Source organism: Symphalangus syndactylus, chromosome 13 (genome assembly GCF_028878055.3).
Source record: "Symphalangus syndactylus isolate Jambi chromosome 13, NHGRI_mSymSyn1-v2.1_pri, whole genome shotgun sequence".
Taxonomy (NCBI): domain Eukaryota; kingdom Metazoa; phylum Chordata; class Mammalia; order Primates; family Hylobatidae; genus Symphalangus; species Symphalangus syndactylus.
Window position 1 is genome coordinate 94,174,249 of NC_072435.2, and position 17,303 is coordinate 94,191,551.

The 17,303-nt window shown below is 43.0% G+C and overlaps 1 protein-coding gene across 30 annotated transcripts in view; it reads right to left on the reverse strand.

Annotated features, from left to right (window-relative positions):
- ANKS1B (ankyrin repeat and sterile alpha motif domain containing 1B) overlaps positions 1 to 17,303 on the reverse strand; it is a 1,261,284-nt gene that overhangs the window by 33,050 nt on the left and 1,210,931 nt on the right. For all 30 annotated transcript variants that reach the window (XM_055238636.2, XM_055238637.2, XM_055238650.2 and 27 more), the window contains 3 exons: positions 14,382 to 14,393; positions 13,374 to 13,460; positions 5,213 to 5,350 (listed from right to left, as the gene is read on the reverse strand). In XM_055238636.2, the coding sequence (XP_055094611.1) occupies positions 5,213 to 5,350; positions 13,374 to 13,460; positions 14,382 to 14,393 (237 nt within the window). The remainder of the gene's footprint in view (positions 1 to 5,212; positions 5,351 to 13,373; positions 13,461 to 14,381; positions 14,394 to 17,303) is intronic.

Below are 17,303 nucleotides of genomic sequence, written 5' to 3' on the forward strand. Positions count from 1 at the left end.
ATAACTGAGCAAATAAAATACAGAAGACAACAGTTTTGAAATCACCTTGGTTGTCTCTCTCTCTCTCACCTATAGTGGCCTTTTGAGGACGATCACTTTAGCCTTGGGATCTGGTGGCCACTGAAATACCCGTTCCCTCTCTGGCAGTCCCATTTGTGTAAAATTCTCTCCACTCATTTAAGAGCAGAGGAGAGAAAAGCTGAGTCCATTTTTAACTCTCACAACTCCTAGTCTCATAACACATCCTTCTTTTCTGCTCACCCTACAGTTCCCTCTTCCCCAAGTTCTCACTGCCCAGAAGGTGGAGTTTGGGGAAGCTTTTGTTCTACAGTGGGTGAGATGTGTTCCAGGCCTAGCAAGTTAGGGATATGATTAGAAATCAGCTACGACAATAACGAGCATAGACTCCAGAATACAGAGCAGGCTTGGTGCTTGCTTGTGTGTATATATTGGCTTTTTTCTTGACAACCCTAATTCTGTTTTGCTCTAGTCTTTTTATTTTCATCTCCTCATCATTTAAAACTGAAAATATCACAAGCTGAATTTATGGTAGATTCCAAGCAACAAAAACAGGCTTAGAGATCATCAAATGTAACATTTTCCAAAATGTGCGCTGCAGAAGGCCACCCCTGTGGGGTGCTCTCCAAAAAAAAAAAAAAAAAAAAAGGCCGGGCGCAGTGGCTCACGCCTGTAATCCCAGCACTTTGTGAGGCCAAGGCGGGTGGATCACAAGGTCGGGAGATCGGCACCATCTTGGCTAATGTGGTAAAACCCGGTCTCTACTAAAAATACAAAAAAATTAGCCAGGCGTGCTGGCGGCTGCCTGTAGTCCCAGCTGCTCAGGAGGCTGAGGCAGGAGAATGGCGTGAACCCGGGAGGCAGAGCCTGCAGTGAGCAGAGATCATGCCACTGCACTCCAGCCTGGGTGACAGAGCGAGACTCCATCTCAAAAAAAAAGGCTACCATGGCCAAATAAGCTTGAGAAGCCCCGCACACTCCACCCCCGCCTCACATCTGAGCACATTCAAGGCCCTACAGAGTCCCATAGTACATAAACTATGTTAAGTTCACATCCTAGCTTCTGTAGGGGGGCTCCAGGCCTCCTTTCCCAGACTACAATTTCAGTGAGAAAATGCTCTGAACTTCAAATCTAACTGTCCATAAACTGGAAACTTCCTAGACATCACTGAATTTTCTTGATGATATCAGATAAAAACATGGGATATGTGATAACAGTACATAAAAACATGTGACCCATAAAAGGTCTTTAAGGTCCAAAAAGCAGTAACTTCACAAGTAAAAATGTATACATCCTTATTTAGCTAAAAGGTTAAATGTGTATTTGAGGTATTACAGGGTCTTCTTTACCTTTTTTTTTTTTTTTTTTTTTTTTGCCATTTGGGGCAGCCCAGGGGACTGATTCATATCAAAAGAATTTTACGGCTTCAAGACTGGACTGGTATTGAACTGCCCTACATAAAGATACAAAATCCATGCTCAAAGAAGCTTTTTTTAGTGCAAGTGAAGCTTGTTGCATCTCAGAATTGCTCAAAGTCCCAGGTCAAGGCTGGTGGCCTTTGTTACTAATTTTGAGGTTTGCCAAACTGTTCAGCTAGAGAAGATTAAAATGGAGGATCTGTGTAAGATGAAAGTCCTTTGGAGCTGATATGAGAATCCTAAGCTAGTAATGTCTACATTAAATCCAACATCTGGATGAAAAGATAAATGTTAAGGCAATTCTCGACATGTTTCTCCACGTGTATCGGGGATATGACGTTCATCATAAAACTGAACAGTTGACTATTTCTTCCCCCAACATTTCACCTCAGTATTCTGGTGATATATATATATATATCACCATATAGCTAATACACTCAAGGGGGCAGACAGTCCACAGAAACCAGTTTTAGTTTGATGTGGAAAAATGCTTTAGATACTCTGATGAAGGCAAATTATATATTACCTTAAAAACCAATTTTATTGAAAGAAATGCTGCAATACTTAGGAAAAAGGTGGCATTCATCCTGAAAAGTATCAGAATATTCATGTTGATGTTCAATGCAAACATGGTCTAGAGGCAGCAAGGTCTATGGAGTCAATGTTTTCTTTCTGCTATTTCTATTTTAATGTTTATTTATTGCTTTCACTTTTTCAATCCTTTCGTAATGGCAGTAGGAAAACTTTGGAAGATAAATACACATCTGACAAACCTATCTTATGTCTTTTAGCAGAAAAAGGGTCAGGCTGTTAACTGACGTCAGCAGGCAGGGAGAGGGAGGAGGTGAAGGAACAAATGCTGAACACCTGTTATTTATGAAGCACTCTACATATGTTCTTTCATTTCACTCCTGGTGAAAACCTGCAAGGTAGAAACTCTTGTTTCTGTTCTCTAGCTATGAAAATTAGGACTCAGAAAAATCCAGCAACTTCTCTAAGACCAGAGAGTAGAGAGACAGCTGAGATGGGATGTGAACTTTGGTATTCCGTTCTTTCTATGACATCAGTCCAACCCCTACAGAGAAAGGTATTTCACATAAACCAAAATAGATACGAACAGGATGAAATTTGACTGTATAAAGAAACAACCAAATTTTACAAGAATTGCAAGTTATGTTTAAGGCACCAGAAACCTAACACTGCATATCCTTGTAAACCCTGAATGAAATGGCTTTAATCAACACTTTAATCCCATGCAAACAAACGCCTCCTGAGATATTTAGAGCAGTCTTGCAGGGCTTTGCTTTGCAGTCTTTACTGTTGCCACATACTACTTTTATATTACTCTCCTCAAGCCTCCCCAAATGGAAGGGTTTTTTTTTTTTTTTTTTTAAAGGCCCATGATCATTCTTTCCCATTTTCAATCTTTAAAAACCAAAAGGGGTGAGGAACATGTAGCATGATACAAATGCTCTGAGCATGAGCTGCCTGACTCACGGACCTTAAGCTGGTATAGATTTTGGATCACAGTTGGCCTCGGCCTATAGGTGTTCATCAGAACTGGAAAACATTGCTTCAGGCAGTCTTCTACCCATGACACTGAACTGGGGGCTGGCCTCTCACGAATATATTAATAGGTGATTCCTGATTCTTTAAATATGTATATTTCAAACCCAGTGAGCAGAGCAGAATCATCAAACTTAAGTGGCATTTTCAAATTCTTCTGACTATAAATTATTAATATACTATATCAGAGATATCCTCAAGCAATTTGTACCACCTCGAGGGCATATCGATCTTAAAGAAACATTTGTTATTTCCTTTGTTTCCATTTTCCAAGTTTGTAATATATGAGCTAGTCTTTTAGGTTTAATGACAAGTATGGCTATAAGTGGAAGTGGTGTAATCCCATAAGGATGTCATTACAAGACCAACTTTTTTTTGGAGTGAGAGTTTCACTCTGTAGCCCAGGCTGGAGTGCAGCAGCACGATCATAGCTCAGTGAAGCCTCAGTGTCCTGGGCTCAAGGGATTCTCTCATCAGCCTCCTGAGCAACTGGGACTACAGGTGTACACCACCATGTCTGGCTAATTTTTTTTTTTAATAGAGACAAAGTCTCATTATGTTGCCCAGGCTGGTCTTGAACTCCTGAACTCAAGTGGTCCTCTCAACTTGGTGTCCTAAAGTACTGGGATTATAGGCATGAGCTGTGCCTGGCCAAGAGTAACTCTTTTTAAAAATTGAGACAGGGTCTCACTCTGTCACCTGGGCTAGATGGCAGTAGTGTGATCACAGCTTACTGCAGCCTCGACCTCCCAGGCTCAGGTGATCCTCCCACCTCACCTTCTCAGGTAGCTGGGACTACAGGCATGTGCTATCACACCTAGCTAATTTTTGTTTTTTGTTTTTTGTTTTGTAGAGATGGGGTTTCATCATGTTCCTCAGGCTCGTCTTCAACTCCTGAGCTCAAGTGATCTGCCCACCTCGGCCTCCAAAAATGCTGGGATTTCAGGTGTGAGCCACTGAGCCCAGCCAAGACTAATTCTGAATGAGCATATGGGCCAAATCTTGGAGTTCCCGATTACCACCTGTAGGTATCTAATCTGACTCCTATTCAATATAGAAGACTGCAGATTTTTATGAGGCAAACATACTTATTATGCCCTAGTACTCAGAAATGGCTACTAGAGAAACCGACAGACATAGTGAGGAACAAGGAGCCTGTAAGATATTTACTACGTTTTGGTGCCAGAGAAACAAAGGAATTTCTCAAGTCTGAAAAGCGAAATTAGTAAATGAGTAATGGCAGTTGAGATGTTAGGTAGGGCTGGCATTCTAAGTCGAACGGAAGAATGAAAATATCGAAAAATCTCCACAGAGCCTAGTCTGCCAAAATGTACTTGGTGTTATGAGTGGAACTGTGACCCACTCAAAATTCGTAGTACCTCAGAATGTGGCTGTATTTGAAGATAGTGCCCTGAAAGTGGTGATTCAGTTAAAATGAGGTCATTGGGGTGGGCCCTGATGCAATCTGACTGGTGTCCGTACAAGAAGAGGAAATTTGGACCCAGACATCCAAGCACAGAGGAAAGGCGATGTGAGGACACAGCAAGTAGGCAGCTGTATTAGTCTGTTCTCGTGCTGCTAATAAAGACATACCCAAGACTAGGTAATTTATAAAGGAAAGGGGTTTAATTGACTCAGTTCCACATGGCTGGGGAGGCCTCACAATCATGGCAAAAGGTGAATAAGGAGCAAACCCACGTCTTACTTGGCAACAGGCAAGAGAGAGCTTGTGCAGGGGAACTCCCATTTATAAAACCATCAGATCTTGTGACACTTACTCACTATCATGAGAATAGCACAGGAAAGACCCACCCCCATGATTCAATTACCTCCCACCAGGTTCCTCCCACGACACATGGGAATTATGGGAGCTACAATTCAAGGTGAGACTTGGGTAGGGACACAGCCAAACCATATCAGACGCCATCTGCAAGGCAGAGAGAGAGGCCTCAGAAGAAACCAAACCTGCCGACACTTTGGTCTTGCACTTCTGGCCCCCAGAAGCTATGAGAAAATGAATTTCTGCCGTTTAAGCCCCTCAGTCTGTGGTACTTTGTTATGGCAGCCCTAGCAAACAAATACACTTGGTATGTATCTTAATACCGGGTAAACAAGCCAAACTAGTGTGTTAATTATAAGTTGGGCTTTCAATACAGTCCAGGCCCACTCTGGAAAGTCTTTAATCTGTTGAAAGGGGGTGGGTACTCACCACATCAAAGGCAGTAAACACGTGACAGTAGTGGTGATTGGACTTCAAATCTTTTGTGATATAGGCAAATGTTGAGAGGTCTTCTGGGTCCTGGGCAGCACAGGAAATATTACGAATTTCATGCTCAGCAATTATGTTCTGGAAGAAATGACATAAATGATCATTGTTTTCCTCTGCGAACCAGCATATCTGACAACCAAGACAAGTAACCCGGGAAGCAGTTGCTTTCCTTCTTTCTGGAGTGTTCTAGACTAGCAACACTTAAAGTGGTCCACTATATTATTTGTGGGTAAATGAATACCAGATCTGGAAGAAATATTTTCATTTAATTAAAAACAACCTAACACAGTCATACCCTGGAGCTGCAGTTCTCACCAAGTGCTGTGTATAGTAGCAGTCTGGGTAGCGGCCACTTTTTTTTTTTCTTTGAGACAAGAGTCTCACTCTGTTGCTGAGGCTGAAGTGCAGTGGTGCAATCTCGGCTCACTGCAGCCTCCCGCTCCCAGCCAGGTTCAAGCAATTGAACGCTCCCAGGTTCAAGCAATCCCGAATAGCTGGGACTACAGGTGCATGCCACCACGCCTGGCTAATTTTTGTATTTTTAGTAGAGATGGGGTTTACACCCCGTTGTTGGCCGGGCTGGTCTTGAATTCCTGACCTCAGGTGATCTGCCCGCCTCGGCCTCCCAAAGTGCTGGGATTACAGGCGTGAGTCACTGCGTCCAGCCTCCACTTTAAAAAATAATAGTAATTACTAAGCATTTGACTGTTTTCATTCCCCATGTCCACCTGTAGCTGTGCAGCACTGCTTTCTGCTAATTCTGTATGGAAGGGAGCATCTGTCGCTTTCTGTGTATGAGAAGAGAGCTGACCCAACGAGGCTCTTCAAATCCCTCGCCATCATGCTTGCACGTTGTTCTTGTGTCCTGCTCCTCCTCCCTCAGAGCAAGGGCAGGTACTGAAGGAAACAGGCAGGTGGAAGCCTCAAGGTGCTTTCTCCGTGGAAACTAAGGTGCAGGGGTCTGATGAGAGAAACACCACACTGCAAGATTCAGGCCTTGGATGCCTTGCTTGATCTGGGCCCTGCGGCTATATTAACAACACTTTCCTAACTACATCCACTGTGTATAATCAGGAGGTGGTGCTGTTGCTACCATTATTATCTTACAGGTGAAGCAACTGGTACTCAAAGAATTTAAGTGCCTTATGCAGAGCAGGTGCTGGGGTGGGACTGAAATGTGGGGTTGTCTGACTGTGGAGCTCAGGCTCTTTGAAATGCATTGCAATGCCCTTCATCGTCTCCACCTCCCTCTTACTGGCTTAACAAGAATTGCGTTATTTCTTCTCTAGCATCTCTTTGTGCCTTCTTCCCTGGTGGGAGAAAGGTTTAAGTACCATTGTCCTGAAGCACAAAATAACCACGAAGCAGCTTGGCTGCAAACCCTGCTAGAAACTTCTTTTGATACATAGATGTGTTTAAAAAGAAAAAGAAAAAAATTCACATAATCGTGCAATCATTTTTTTATCTTATAATATCCCATTTATGTTTTTTGCAGTTGTCACAGATCTAAAACCCTCGATGCTTTAGTTACTCTAATTACTTTTTAACTGCGCTGTCTTAAATAACCTGTCGGCAATACAGTGTTCTGTGTACACCCATCAATGCCTAAAAATGCTTACAAAATGTCCTTTCTGCCGGCACCCCCAGCAAGTACTTCATGTCCCTCACTTTACCAAGCTGAGTGGTTCAGAGGCAATTACAGAATTAACTCACAAAAGAAAATTAAATTAAGACATTTTTCACCGTGGCCTTGTGTGTTGACATTACATGCAGTGCTCTGTCAAAAAATAACTCAAATTGCAATTGGAATCCCATAAAGAAGTAACATTCTACTGCAAGGTAAGTTTCAAACTAGAAGGTGATGATCCTCTTCTGGCATCCAGATAGCATTCCTTCAAGTAGAAAACCAAATTAGGGATGGGTGAGTCTTAAAATAAATGTGAAAATGAGATAAAGGTGCAATGTGAGATGGTGTGGGAGCCTCTGCCATTATCTTGATTGGGGGCAGCCAACACCCTGGGAAGCCTGGGTGGATTTGGTCTCACCTCTCCAGGAGGCACTGTCACAGGAAATAGGTGCTTCAACTTTTACTAAGTTGGCATTTTGTGTTCTTGAGATCTTTTGCAAGATCTCAAGGTAGATCCACTTCTTGGGAAATGAAAAGTGCTCTGTGATTTTTACTGCACTGAACTCCCTGAATCTTGCCAACTCATGGGATGCCACTCTTGACAATTTCCAATGGTGCATGGCAGCACTGTGGCCTGGGGGAAAGTTGCAAAGGAGGAAAAGTATATCTTTGGTACTCTCCTCCTGTGTCTTTGCTGACCCCTGAATTTTCTGGAGCCCTCTTCTTCTCTGTCTCTCTTTTTTTTTTTTTTTTTTTTTTTTGAGACAGGGTTTTGCTCTGTTGCCCAGGCTGGAGTGCAGTGGCACCATCTCAGCTCACTGCAACTTCTCAGGCTGAAGCAATCCTCCCACCTCAGCCTCCTGAGTAGCTGGGACTATAGGCGTGCACCACCAGCCTGGCTTATTTTCTGTATTTTTTTTTTTGGTAGAGACGGGGCTTTGCCATGTTTCCCAGGTTGGTCTCCAACTCTTGGGCTCAAGCAATCCACTTGCTTCAGCTTCCCAGAGTGCTGGGATTACAGGTGTGAGCCACTGTGCCTGGCCCAGCCCTCCTGTTCTCTATTCCCCAGGAGCCCAGGACTGTCTTTCAGCTGCCCAGGGAGGCCTGACCTCTGTGATGCTCCATGTTCCAAAATCAGCCTCCTCCTCGACTGTGGAAACTTCTACTACTCTGTTCCCATTGTCTAAGCTAGAAGGAAGCTCATGGTAGTTAAAATATTCTACATTCAGGTAGGAATAACTCATCATTGTGGTCATCCTAACTGGCACTTAAAAGATGCTCTTGAATTTGTATTGATAGCCTGGGGAGGCAAGTATTTTTGAACAGACCTTTGTGATATATTGCCAATACTAGAATGGGGCAAGGACCTGGGATGTCACTACTGGAATACTGCCATCACTCTGCATCATCTACCTGTGCAGAATGGTGAAGCCAGTTCTCTATGTGCAAGACGAATCCAAGGCCAAGGATACTACAGTTGTAGACTGTATGGAGACTAGATGGTAGACTTCCTCCTTGGAGAAGAAGCCAAAGAGGAAGACACTCTTTCCATCTTGTGTCATGCATTTATGAGTGGCTTTTCCACAAATTAAAAAGTGATGTCATGAAGAGGTACAGGTGATGCATCTCAGTTGAAAACTGGACTCCTCACATGTTGATCAGCCTCCATTTCTAAGCACATTTTAAGAAGACCAGAGCTTTAAAAGGCTCAAGAGAAGAACTGGGGAGGGGCTCCTCCTGCCTCTTCTTGGGGATAGAAATTCTGGCAGTGTAGCACCCTTCAACAGGGAGAGATGGTTTTGCCTGTCTGTTGTTTTCCATCGTGGTGAGAAACAGCTGAAGAGGTGTCTTGTTGGTAGGGATAGGACAGGATTCTCGGGTCCAGCTAACTCATATGGTTGTTCTGAGAAGGGCGTGTGGTGATGAAGTGATGCAGCCTAGAAATCTGCCTCTCGCCACTGCCTTCAACCTGAGCCCCGACAGGTGGGACCTTTCTCCTGCATCTCCTCATCAGGCCGGGCTTTTCCTGAGCGAGGAGACTGCAGTGTTCCCTCCAGGGCGGGGCCAACAGTATAGACCGAGAGCTAACTGGTGATGCCCTGTGGGGCACGTGATGCTGAGAACAGCACACGTGCTTAACATGGCCTTAATTTGTCTCCAAGCTTCTTAGGAGTATTTGCTATAAAAAAAACAATGGGAGGCCCACTGCAGTGGCTCATGTCTGTAATTCCAGCGCTTTGGGAGGCTGAGGCAGAAATATTGCTTGAAGCCAGGAGTTTAAGACCAGCCTAGGCAATACAGCGAGATCCCATCTCTACAAAAAAACTTATTAGCCAGGCATGGTGGTGCATACCTGTAGTCTCAGCTGCTCTGGAGGCTGAGGTTGGGGGATCACTTGAGCCCAGGAGTTTGAGGTTACAGTGAGCCGTGGTGGCGCCACTGCACTCCAGCCTGGGCAACAGAGCGAGACCTTGTCTCTTAAAAACAAAACAAAAAAACCCCAAAACAACAGGCACTTGTTTAGGCAAATGTTCCAAAGTATTCTGTGCCCCCAAAATAGCATAGGCCTTGTTTAAAATTGGCATTCCAAAAAAATTTTTAAAAACTCAAAAAACAAAACAACAATGAAAGCAAAAAACAAACCCTGGCACTGCATCATTTTTAATTTAGCCAGATGGGAAGACTGAGGAGGGAGTCAGCACAGGAAGGCAAAATGCAACCTGCTCCTCAGCTGAGCACTGAATGTAGAAACCGTGTCTCCTCTCAGAAGGCCTCCCCGCGACTCCCCCAACCTGAAGAAGGGTCTGTTACTAAACGGTTGCAGTCCTCCAGCCTGAATTCCCTGCTAGAGCAACCTTTGGGCTATTGATCAACAGAAGGCTGAGGTGATTTATCTAAAACACTTTAGTGCTAAATGTATTGCAAGTTCCACTTTTAATTCAAGATCACTTTCTGCTTCTCCCTTCTTAAATCAGGATTAGTGATTCAATTCATTTCCTAAGTTGCTAGGCAATACATTTATGAGTTTATAACTAGGCCTCTAACCCTTTCCCATGAATTCAGCCAAACCCATTTATTTATTAGAATCAAAGGAAAGAAATGCTTCACGGAGGGTTCATCTTTCACAAAGTCTAATGGGGGCTAATAGGAAGGGAAGAGTAATTAACACACAATGAATTATCACACAATGAATTAGTTTGCACTTCAAACTAATTCGTGGAAGGTAGCTGTGGAGTAACAGAAAAAGCATTAGGTTAGGGAGGCTGAAAATCAAGTTTTAGTCGTTCTTCATGACCAATAGGCTGTGTGACTGCAGGGCAGCATTGAGCCAAGGGACTGAGGCCTTCAGGTCTCCAGCTGCCCAGGGCAGATTAAACAACCCCCTCTCTGACCAAGGCAGGGGTAAGAGATGCAAGGTTAGGAGAGTACTGTTGAAGAATGAAGTACGATGAAAACATAAAATATGAACAGTAGGCTGGGCGTGGTGGCTCACGCCTGTAATCCCAGCACTTTGGGAGGCTGAGGCGGATGGATTACCTGAGGTCAGGAGTTCGAGACCAGCCTGGCCAACATGGCGAAATCCTATCTCTACTAAAAATACAAAAATTAGCTGGGCATGGTGGCACCCACCTGTAATCCCAGCTACTCAGGAGGCTGAGGCACGAGAATCGCTTGAATTCCAGGCCTAGTGGCCTCTAGTACCTGAAATGGTGAGATCTTTAAATATGGTTGTATATTAAAAGTCCTTTGCTTCAAATCAAAGTGGCCTACTGACACAACACTGCCCAGTGGGGGAAATCCCTGGTGAAAACAGAAAGCAGGACTCTGGAGTTTATCAATCTGCTCCTTTTCTGCTGTGCTCTTTGCTCTAGAACAAACTGGCATACACAGGTGTCCTCGCACACACTGCTAGAATCTAGGTATCTGGGCATGGTTCCTTTCACACCACAACTTGAGGATGATCCTTCAACTGTGGATCCTCTGTCCCTTCTGAAGCCAGTCCTCCCGCCCTGGCTGGTGGTAGTATTTCTCAGCCTTACCCAGTCAAACTCCACCAATACGGTCTTCCACTATTTTCTTTCTTCTAACCTTCTGAACACAATCTCTCTACTTGGGCTCCCTATACAGCAACTACTAGTCTATTGCCCTGAGTCACCCACTGTCTCCCTACCCACTGTCATACTGAGGGAGATCAGCTACCTTGCAGGTCACTGGGATGTGGACCCTGTATAGCCAGTTGAAATTAACATCCTCCAATTCCTTAAAAAGCCAGGCACATGTTGTCATACATTCACAGATTGGCTCCACTTGCCACCAACATAGGCACTTGGCCTTTGCTCTAGATTCTGAAAATATGTTGAGGACCACACTGCAAAGACTTGAAAAAATATGCTGACCTTCTTTATTTAGCATCTTTATTTACATAGAATTATCTTTTGCTTATCTTTCTGTGTTTTTGCTTCCAAGAGTAGTCATCAGTGAGCAGAGGTTTATGGATAACTCATCTAATTATTGGCAATTGAAGCAGAAGTATCTCCTTGAGGTACAGGAGCATCAACTTCTGTGTCCCTTGACATGTCAGTAAGCAACATACAATGGAACTGGAAGAGCTCTCTTTCATTCCTCTGATTGTGGAGAGCGGGTTAAAGAGAATGCTATTAATACAGTTGCATCCAGCCATACCCCCAGCATCACGAAATGACTGCCTTAGGACTGCAGGAACTTCTCAGGGCAAATGCCACTTGTTTAGAAATTGTCAGAATCCAAGTCTGCTAAAGTTGTTCATCTAAGAGAGTGTCAAATTCATCCACTGAAAATATACTGCTATTCAAGCTTTTCAAGCATAAATGGGATAGAGGGAGTTGCTCCAATTTAAGAAAAAAAAAAAAAAAATCCAGGTGCCAAAGTCTTTCTTAAGATTTAGATACATCAATAGCAATGGTATCTTTGCCATTCTATAATATGTTCCATAAAGTGTTAGAACTTTTAAAACCAACTGACTATAATTTAAGGATATAATATATATCCTTATATATATGATATATATAATATATATTATATAAAATATAATATAATTAAGGATAAAGTAAATTTATATACCAGGAACTAAAGATGCTTCCAAGAAATAAAAAAGCAAATCAATCGGCATTGTTCTTATTTGAGTCTCCACAATCATTATCTGTCAACAACCATCAACAATATTTTGCACAGTTGGAATCACCATTATGCTGATATTATTGGTCAGCATAATGATGCTGGGTTATATGCTTTTTGCCTGGGTTTCAGAACTTTTTCTGAAACCGGGAGGTTGTTTTCCCAAGTAGATTTGGGGAACTTGGGTTTATCTAACTACTGAAACAACAATCTCTTTCATTACAGAAAACCAATTGGAAAAACTTCTGATTCAGATGCTGGGGTTTAATACAGACATCAAAGACCCACCACCCGTGAGACTTTTCCCTGGTACCTAAATCCAGCTGCCTTGGCCCTAAGTTGCTGTTTCTTAAGTTCACCTGTTTCACGACTTCTGTTCCCTTTCTCCAAAATGGAGGGGGTCCAGGTGGGAGGTCTGGGTGAGAGGTCCAGAGAAAGACCAGCATTCACCAATAGTGATCACCTCTTTTACCCTCCTTCTGTACTTGATTAGTTGAAAGGATGCAGGAATAAAACACATGAACGTTTGGGGTTTTGTGAGGAGGAGCCAGTCAGCTTTGAGTTTATGGAGACGGACAATGGTCACACTCAAGCTTTCTACTTCAGCACCAGGACGCTGTTGTCTTTGTCAAGAAAGGAATGCTTTTTCAGTAAAATGCAACCCCGCTGACCACACTTGACATCACAGCCCACAAACTATTCCCACTGTGAGGAAGAAGTCACAGCGGAGCCACAGCATGGCCTGGGCTGCCTTCCTGATTGTGTCTCTTAAGAAAACAGTACAGCTAAAACTCTCTCCCATCTCAGAGGCTGGGAATTAAATGTAGTTATAAAACTAAAAAGTCAGAAAATTATCAACAGAAAAGACACATATATATATCTCTAGATAAACAGAAAGACAAATGTTCTAGCCCTTTATCTAGTAATATCTCCTCTGATGGAGGAGTGATGACATTGTTGACTTTTCAATCTACAAGTGATTTTTGTTTTCTGTTTCAATGTTCTCCAGATCCAAAGGGACATGCTAGATAATAAGTGGCCACAGTCTATTAGAGAAAGCATCATGACAAAGTGAAAGCACAATATTTATAGAAACCCCAGATCAAGCCCTTCTCCCAAATGGTTCCTTTCTGTATGTATGAAAGTGTATATGTGTGTGTACATGAGCGTGTATCTACAGGTATATGTAGGAAGCATGAAGGTTGGGGGAGAGGGATGATTAAAGCGGGGAATGCTGGGTATTATAGGAAGCAAAGGATTTTAGAGCATACACTCAGGACTGCATCTGGTGTCTAAACCAGAGAGAGGTGTGGTACTTACCTTATTTGTTGCATCAATAAATTTGACTCCTTTATATGAGACAGAAAGAATAATAGTAGGGACCTTCTTCATTTGCTCTGTAGACTTCTGAAATTAAAATTAGAAAGCTGTTAGAGCAGTTTGTGTTGCGTGGCAACTGAAGCACATAATTTTTCCTCCTGAAAGATAAGATGAGCTCAAACTAAAAACAACACACACACACACACACAAACACACACACACACATCAGATACACACCACGCACACTCTAATTTTAATGTCTGCCTCTCCCCTCTTGGGCTTAGCTATACTTCAGGCTTATAAAGTTATCCGTCTTGCCCTTGAGGATCTAAAAAGAGTTTGTTCCGCCACTTTGTGTGGATGAAGGAGTACTTCCTTCCCCTGACACTAAAGGGTGAATGAAGAGGTCTGTCTCCTACTGCAATTTCAAGTGACCGTTCCTTTTACAAGAGTTAAACCATGTCGGACTTAACTCCAAGGGTGCATTTGACATTAACAAAATATATGCACCCCGCCTTTTCCTAGTTACCTTCATTCTTCAAGGCACAGACAATGCTAGGATGTATACTTAAAATAGGGATGTAAAATATATCACTGTGTATTGTTCTTGAATTGGACCAAATCCATAAATGCTGATATTATACTTACAGCAGAATCACTTGTGACCACAAGTGATGTAATGATGCTCTAGAACAATGAAGCCCTCCAGGAGCAGTCTGGGTTTTGAGCCACAGCAAAATGCTGGACAGCCCAGGTAACCTACTTTATCATTTACAGCTGCTACATTCCCTTAGGCCAAGTTCTTGTGATAGATGTTCACACTGGCTGAATGTGCTTAGAGTTTGCAGCTTGTACAGTTTTATGCATCTGCAAAAAGTTTTTCTATAATTTAGTATGTGCCTTTCCTGTTTAGCTTTATCATTCATCACCGGTCACCAGCAGTCTGTTTACTTCATTGCCCTCTATGTATACTACTAATAATCACACTAAACATCAAGAAGAACCTACCTGACAGTTAGCCTGGTGGATTTTCCAGTTAAGACAGATGGGAACACAATAGGAGAGAAAACATATAAAAGGTGAGAGAGAGGAAACCATTTCAATAATTCACCAACAGTATAAATTCATTAAAAAACAAAAGATGCCACAAAAGAATAGGCTTCAGAGTCATCAAAGATGCAGTGCCCCTGTTATTTTAAAAATGTTGCAGGCTTTCACGGGCCCCTTTCTTTCTCTGTTTCTCATCGTTGTGTTTACTGCACTGCACAGTCTTAGGACTGACACACAAGAACCTTCCACTTTGAGCTTTCAACAACTAGTTGTCTTATGTCTATTAAGGGAATCAGGAAAAATAGAAACTTTCTTGATTTATTCATTTATATTTCCCAACTTTCTAGTTTTAAATTCTGGAATGCAGCTAGAATTCAAGAAGGCTTTTAATTGGATAGTATGAGTGAAACTCATTGAACTCAATGATGCGACTTTGATTGCATCTTTTAGTTGAGCTGTGAAAAGGGGTGTTTCACATTTTCCTGACTGTTTTGACACAACATCTTTTTGAGAGTTACTATGGCTGTTTCAAAAACAACGGATTGCTAAAAGTGTTGTTATTTAATATTTGTTGTTGTATACAGGATGTGAAAAAGCAGCTCTCTTGAAGTGCTTTTTAACCAGTTTTAAAATTCCCTGGATGCATCAGTTTTCCTTTGTGATTGCCAAAAAGAGAGATTATGAAAATAAAATACAAGGTTAGAAACTTGTTTTAATGCTTCTTCCAACCACTTCTTAAAAATGTGCAAGACACATCAAAGGCAGGCTAGAAGAAATCATATGCAATGTGTTGATTTTAAGGCAATGCGGTGGCTGAACTCTGTCAAGAGGAAGGGCTGGGGCAGCCCAGGAGATGGTCTGAATAACTGAACGCGTATGTGAAAAATTTTCTGCAAAGTGTCACAGTGGATTTCGGTAAATCCACTTATCTTTTGCCATGAATTCATTCTCCTGGACAGATCTATCTGTAATGCGAAGCAATATATAGCTAATATTCAGATGAAAATCCATTCGTTATTTGTTCAGCAATTGAGTTGTTACTTTAGGCAGCCCACCGTGCTTGTCACTAGAAAAGCTCGAGTCTAGTTAAGGGATGGCAAATAGACCTTAAACTGTGTGCAAACACCAGTCTGCTGAAAGTACTGTGTTGAGAAAGATTCTGAGCTGTGTCTGAGCTCAGTAGAAATGAGGGCTGGAAATGATGTCTGCCATGGGAGAAGAGGAAGAGGCGGCCCAGGGGCTACACATGAACATGCCTGCTAGGTCTGACAGGAAGAACAGCTACAATTACAATGTTGATAAATGTGACAGGAGCAATATGAACAACATGCCTCCAGGATAGTGAATAAAAACAGCCTTACTTTGCATGACAGAGTGGGGCCAGTCTTCATTCATTCATTTAAAAGACACTGACGGCCTGCTAGGGGTGATTGAGCTGACTCTTGATGAATAAGCATTTTCCAAGTGGCAAAGAGGCCAAAAGAGGCTGTTTTAGCAACAGAACTAATACATGCACAGAGGCCTAGAAATGAGAATGTGGTGGGTTTGGGTAACTGGTGGAGATGAGAGTGGTAGGGTAGGTTTGGAAGGTTGTGACTTACTCTGCCAAGTTAGGGTCCATTGGAAGCTTTTCACTAGAGAGTGACACAATCAGACCTGTGTTGCAGAAAGATTGTTCTGGTGGTTGTTTATGAAGGAGGGACTGGAAGAGCTAGAGGCTGGATGCAGGGAGTCAGGAAGCTATTGTGCAAATCCAAAGGAGAGAGAGACCCTAAGCACCTGAGTTGAAGTAGAGGCATTGGAGAACAGGAGGAGGAGCCACAATGTCGATGAGGAAGAATTGAGAGGTTCTGTTGATTGATCTGCCATGGAAGATGAATGGGTGGGAGGATTCCATAGATGAATAAGCCACTGAGATAAGGAATACTGGAGGGGAAAGTGTTTTTGCATAAGCATAATGGAAATGCTTTTGCACATGCTCAGTTTGATAAACAGGTGGAGATATCCAGTAGGAAATGAGAAATGAGAATCAGATCTGGAAATCCACCTACATACATGGGTGGCCAAGGAGATGGGAGCGGACAAGGTGGTTTCAGGAGTGCACAAGAAAAGAGGGAAGGACACACCTCAGGGGAAGATGAAATCCCAAGGGGTGGGGCAGAAACAAGAGCTAATGAAGGAACTGGAATTGAAGTTGGAAGATGCCCACAACACAGTATCACAGAAGCCAAGGAGGAGAGGGCTTAGAAGGTAGGAGCAGTGCCCCATGCCATGAGGACTAACAAGGCCTAAAACAGTGTGCCTACCACAGTGGCTGGCTCACACAGGAGCTGCTACTTTCATTGGGCTTACTGGATGGAATCCCTGGCTTTGGCAACAAGAAAAAATTGTTGCTGATTTCATTAAGAGTAGCTTCAAGAGAATGGTGGCAGCAGCTGGACAGGAGAACATGGTGAGCTGTGCAATGGATGCCAGTGAAAGGAAGCAGAGAGCTGGAACAACAGGCAGGTCAGGACACAAGCTCTTGAGCTGACATGAAGGCATCAGTTGTGGTTCCTGTGATGGTACGAAGATTCCACATCAGATGCTTGGCCAAGTTGAACAAAGAAAAGATGAAGGATAGTCATTTCTTTTTCTTCTATGGGTCCCAAGAATCTCTGCTCTCCTAACTGAAGGCAGCACTGTGGTGTCAGTGATGCAGGCTGTGCACAGGTCTCTATGAATGGCAGTGCTGGGGGTGGCCACGCTTTCCAATCTGGAGCCCAGACTGCACTGCTGTCTCCACTGAGTCATTTGACAAGAAGCTGATGGATCCTGACCAGCCACAGAGTTCAAAGGGAGGGTGGGAAATCTTCTGGGTAGAGCCCCTCCTTGAAGGCA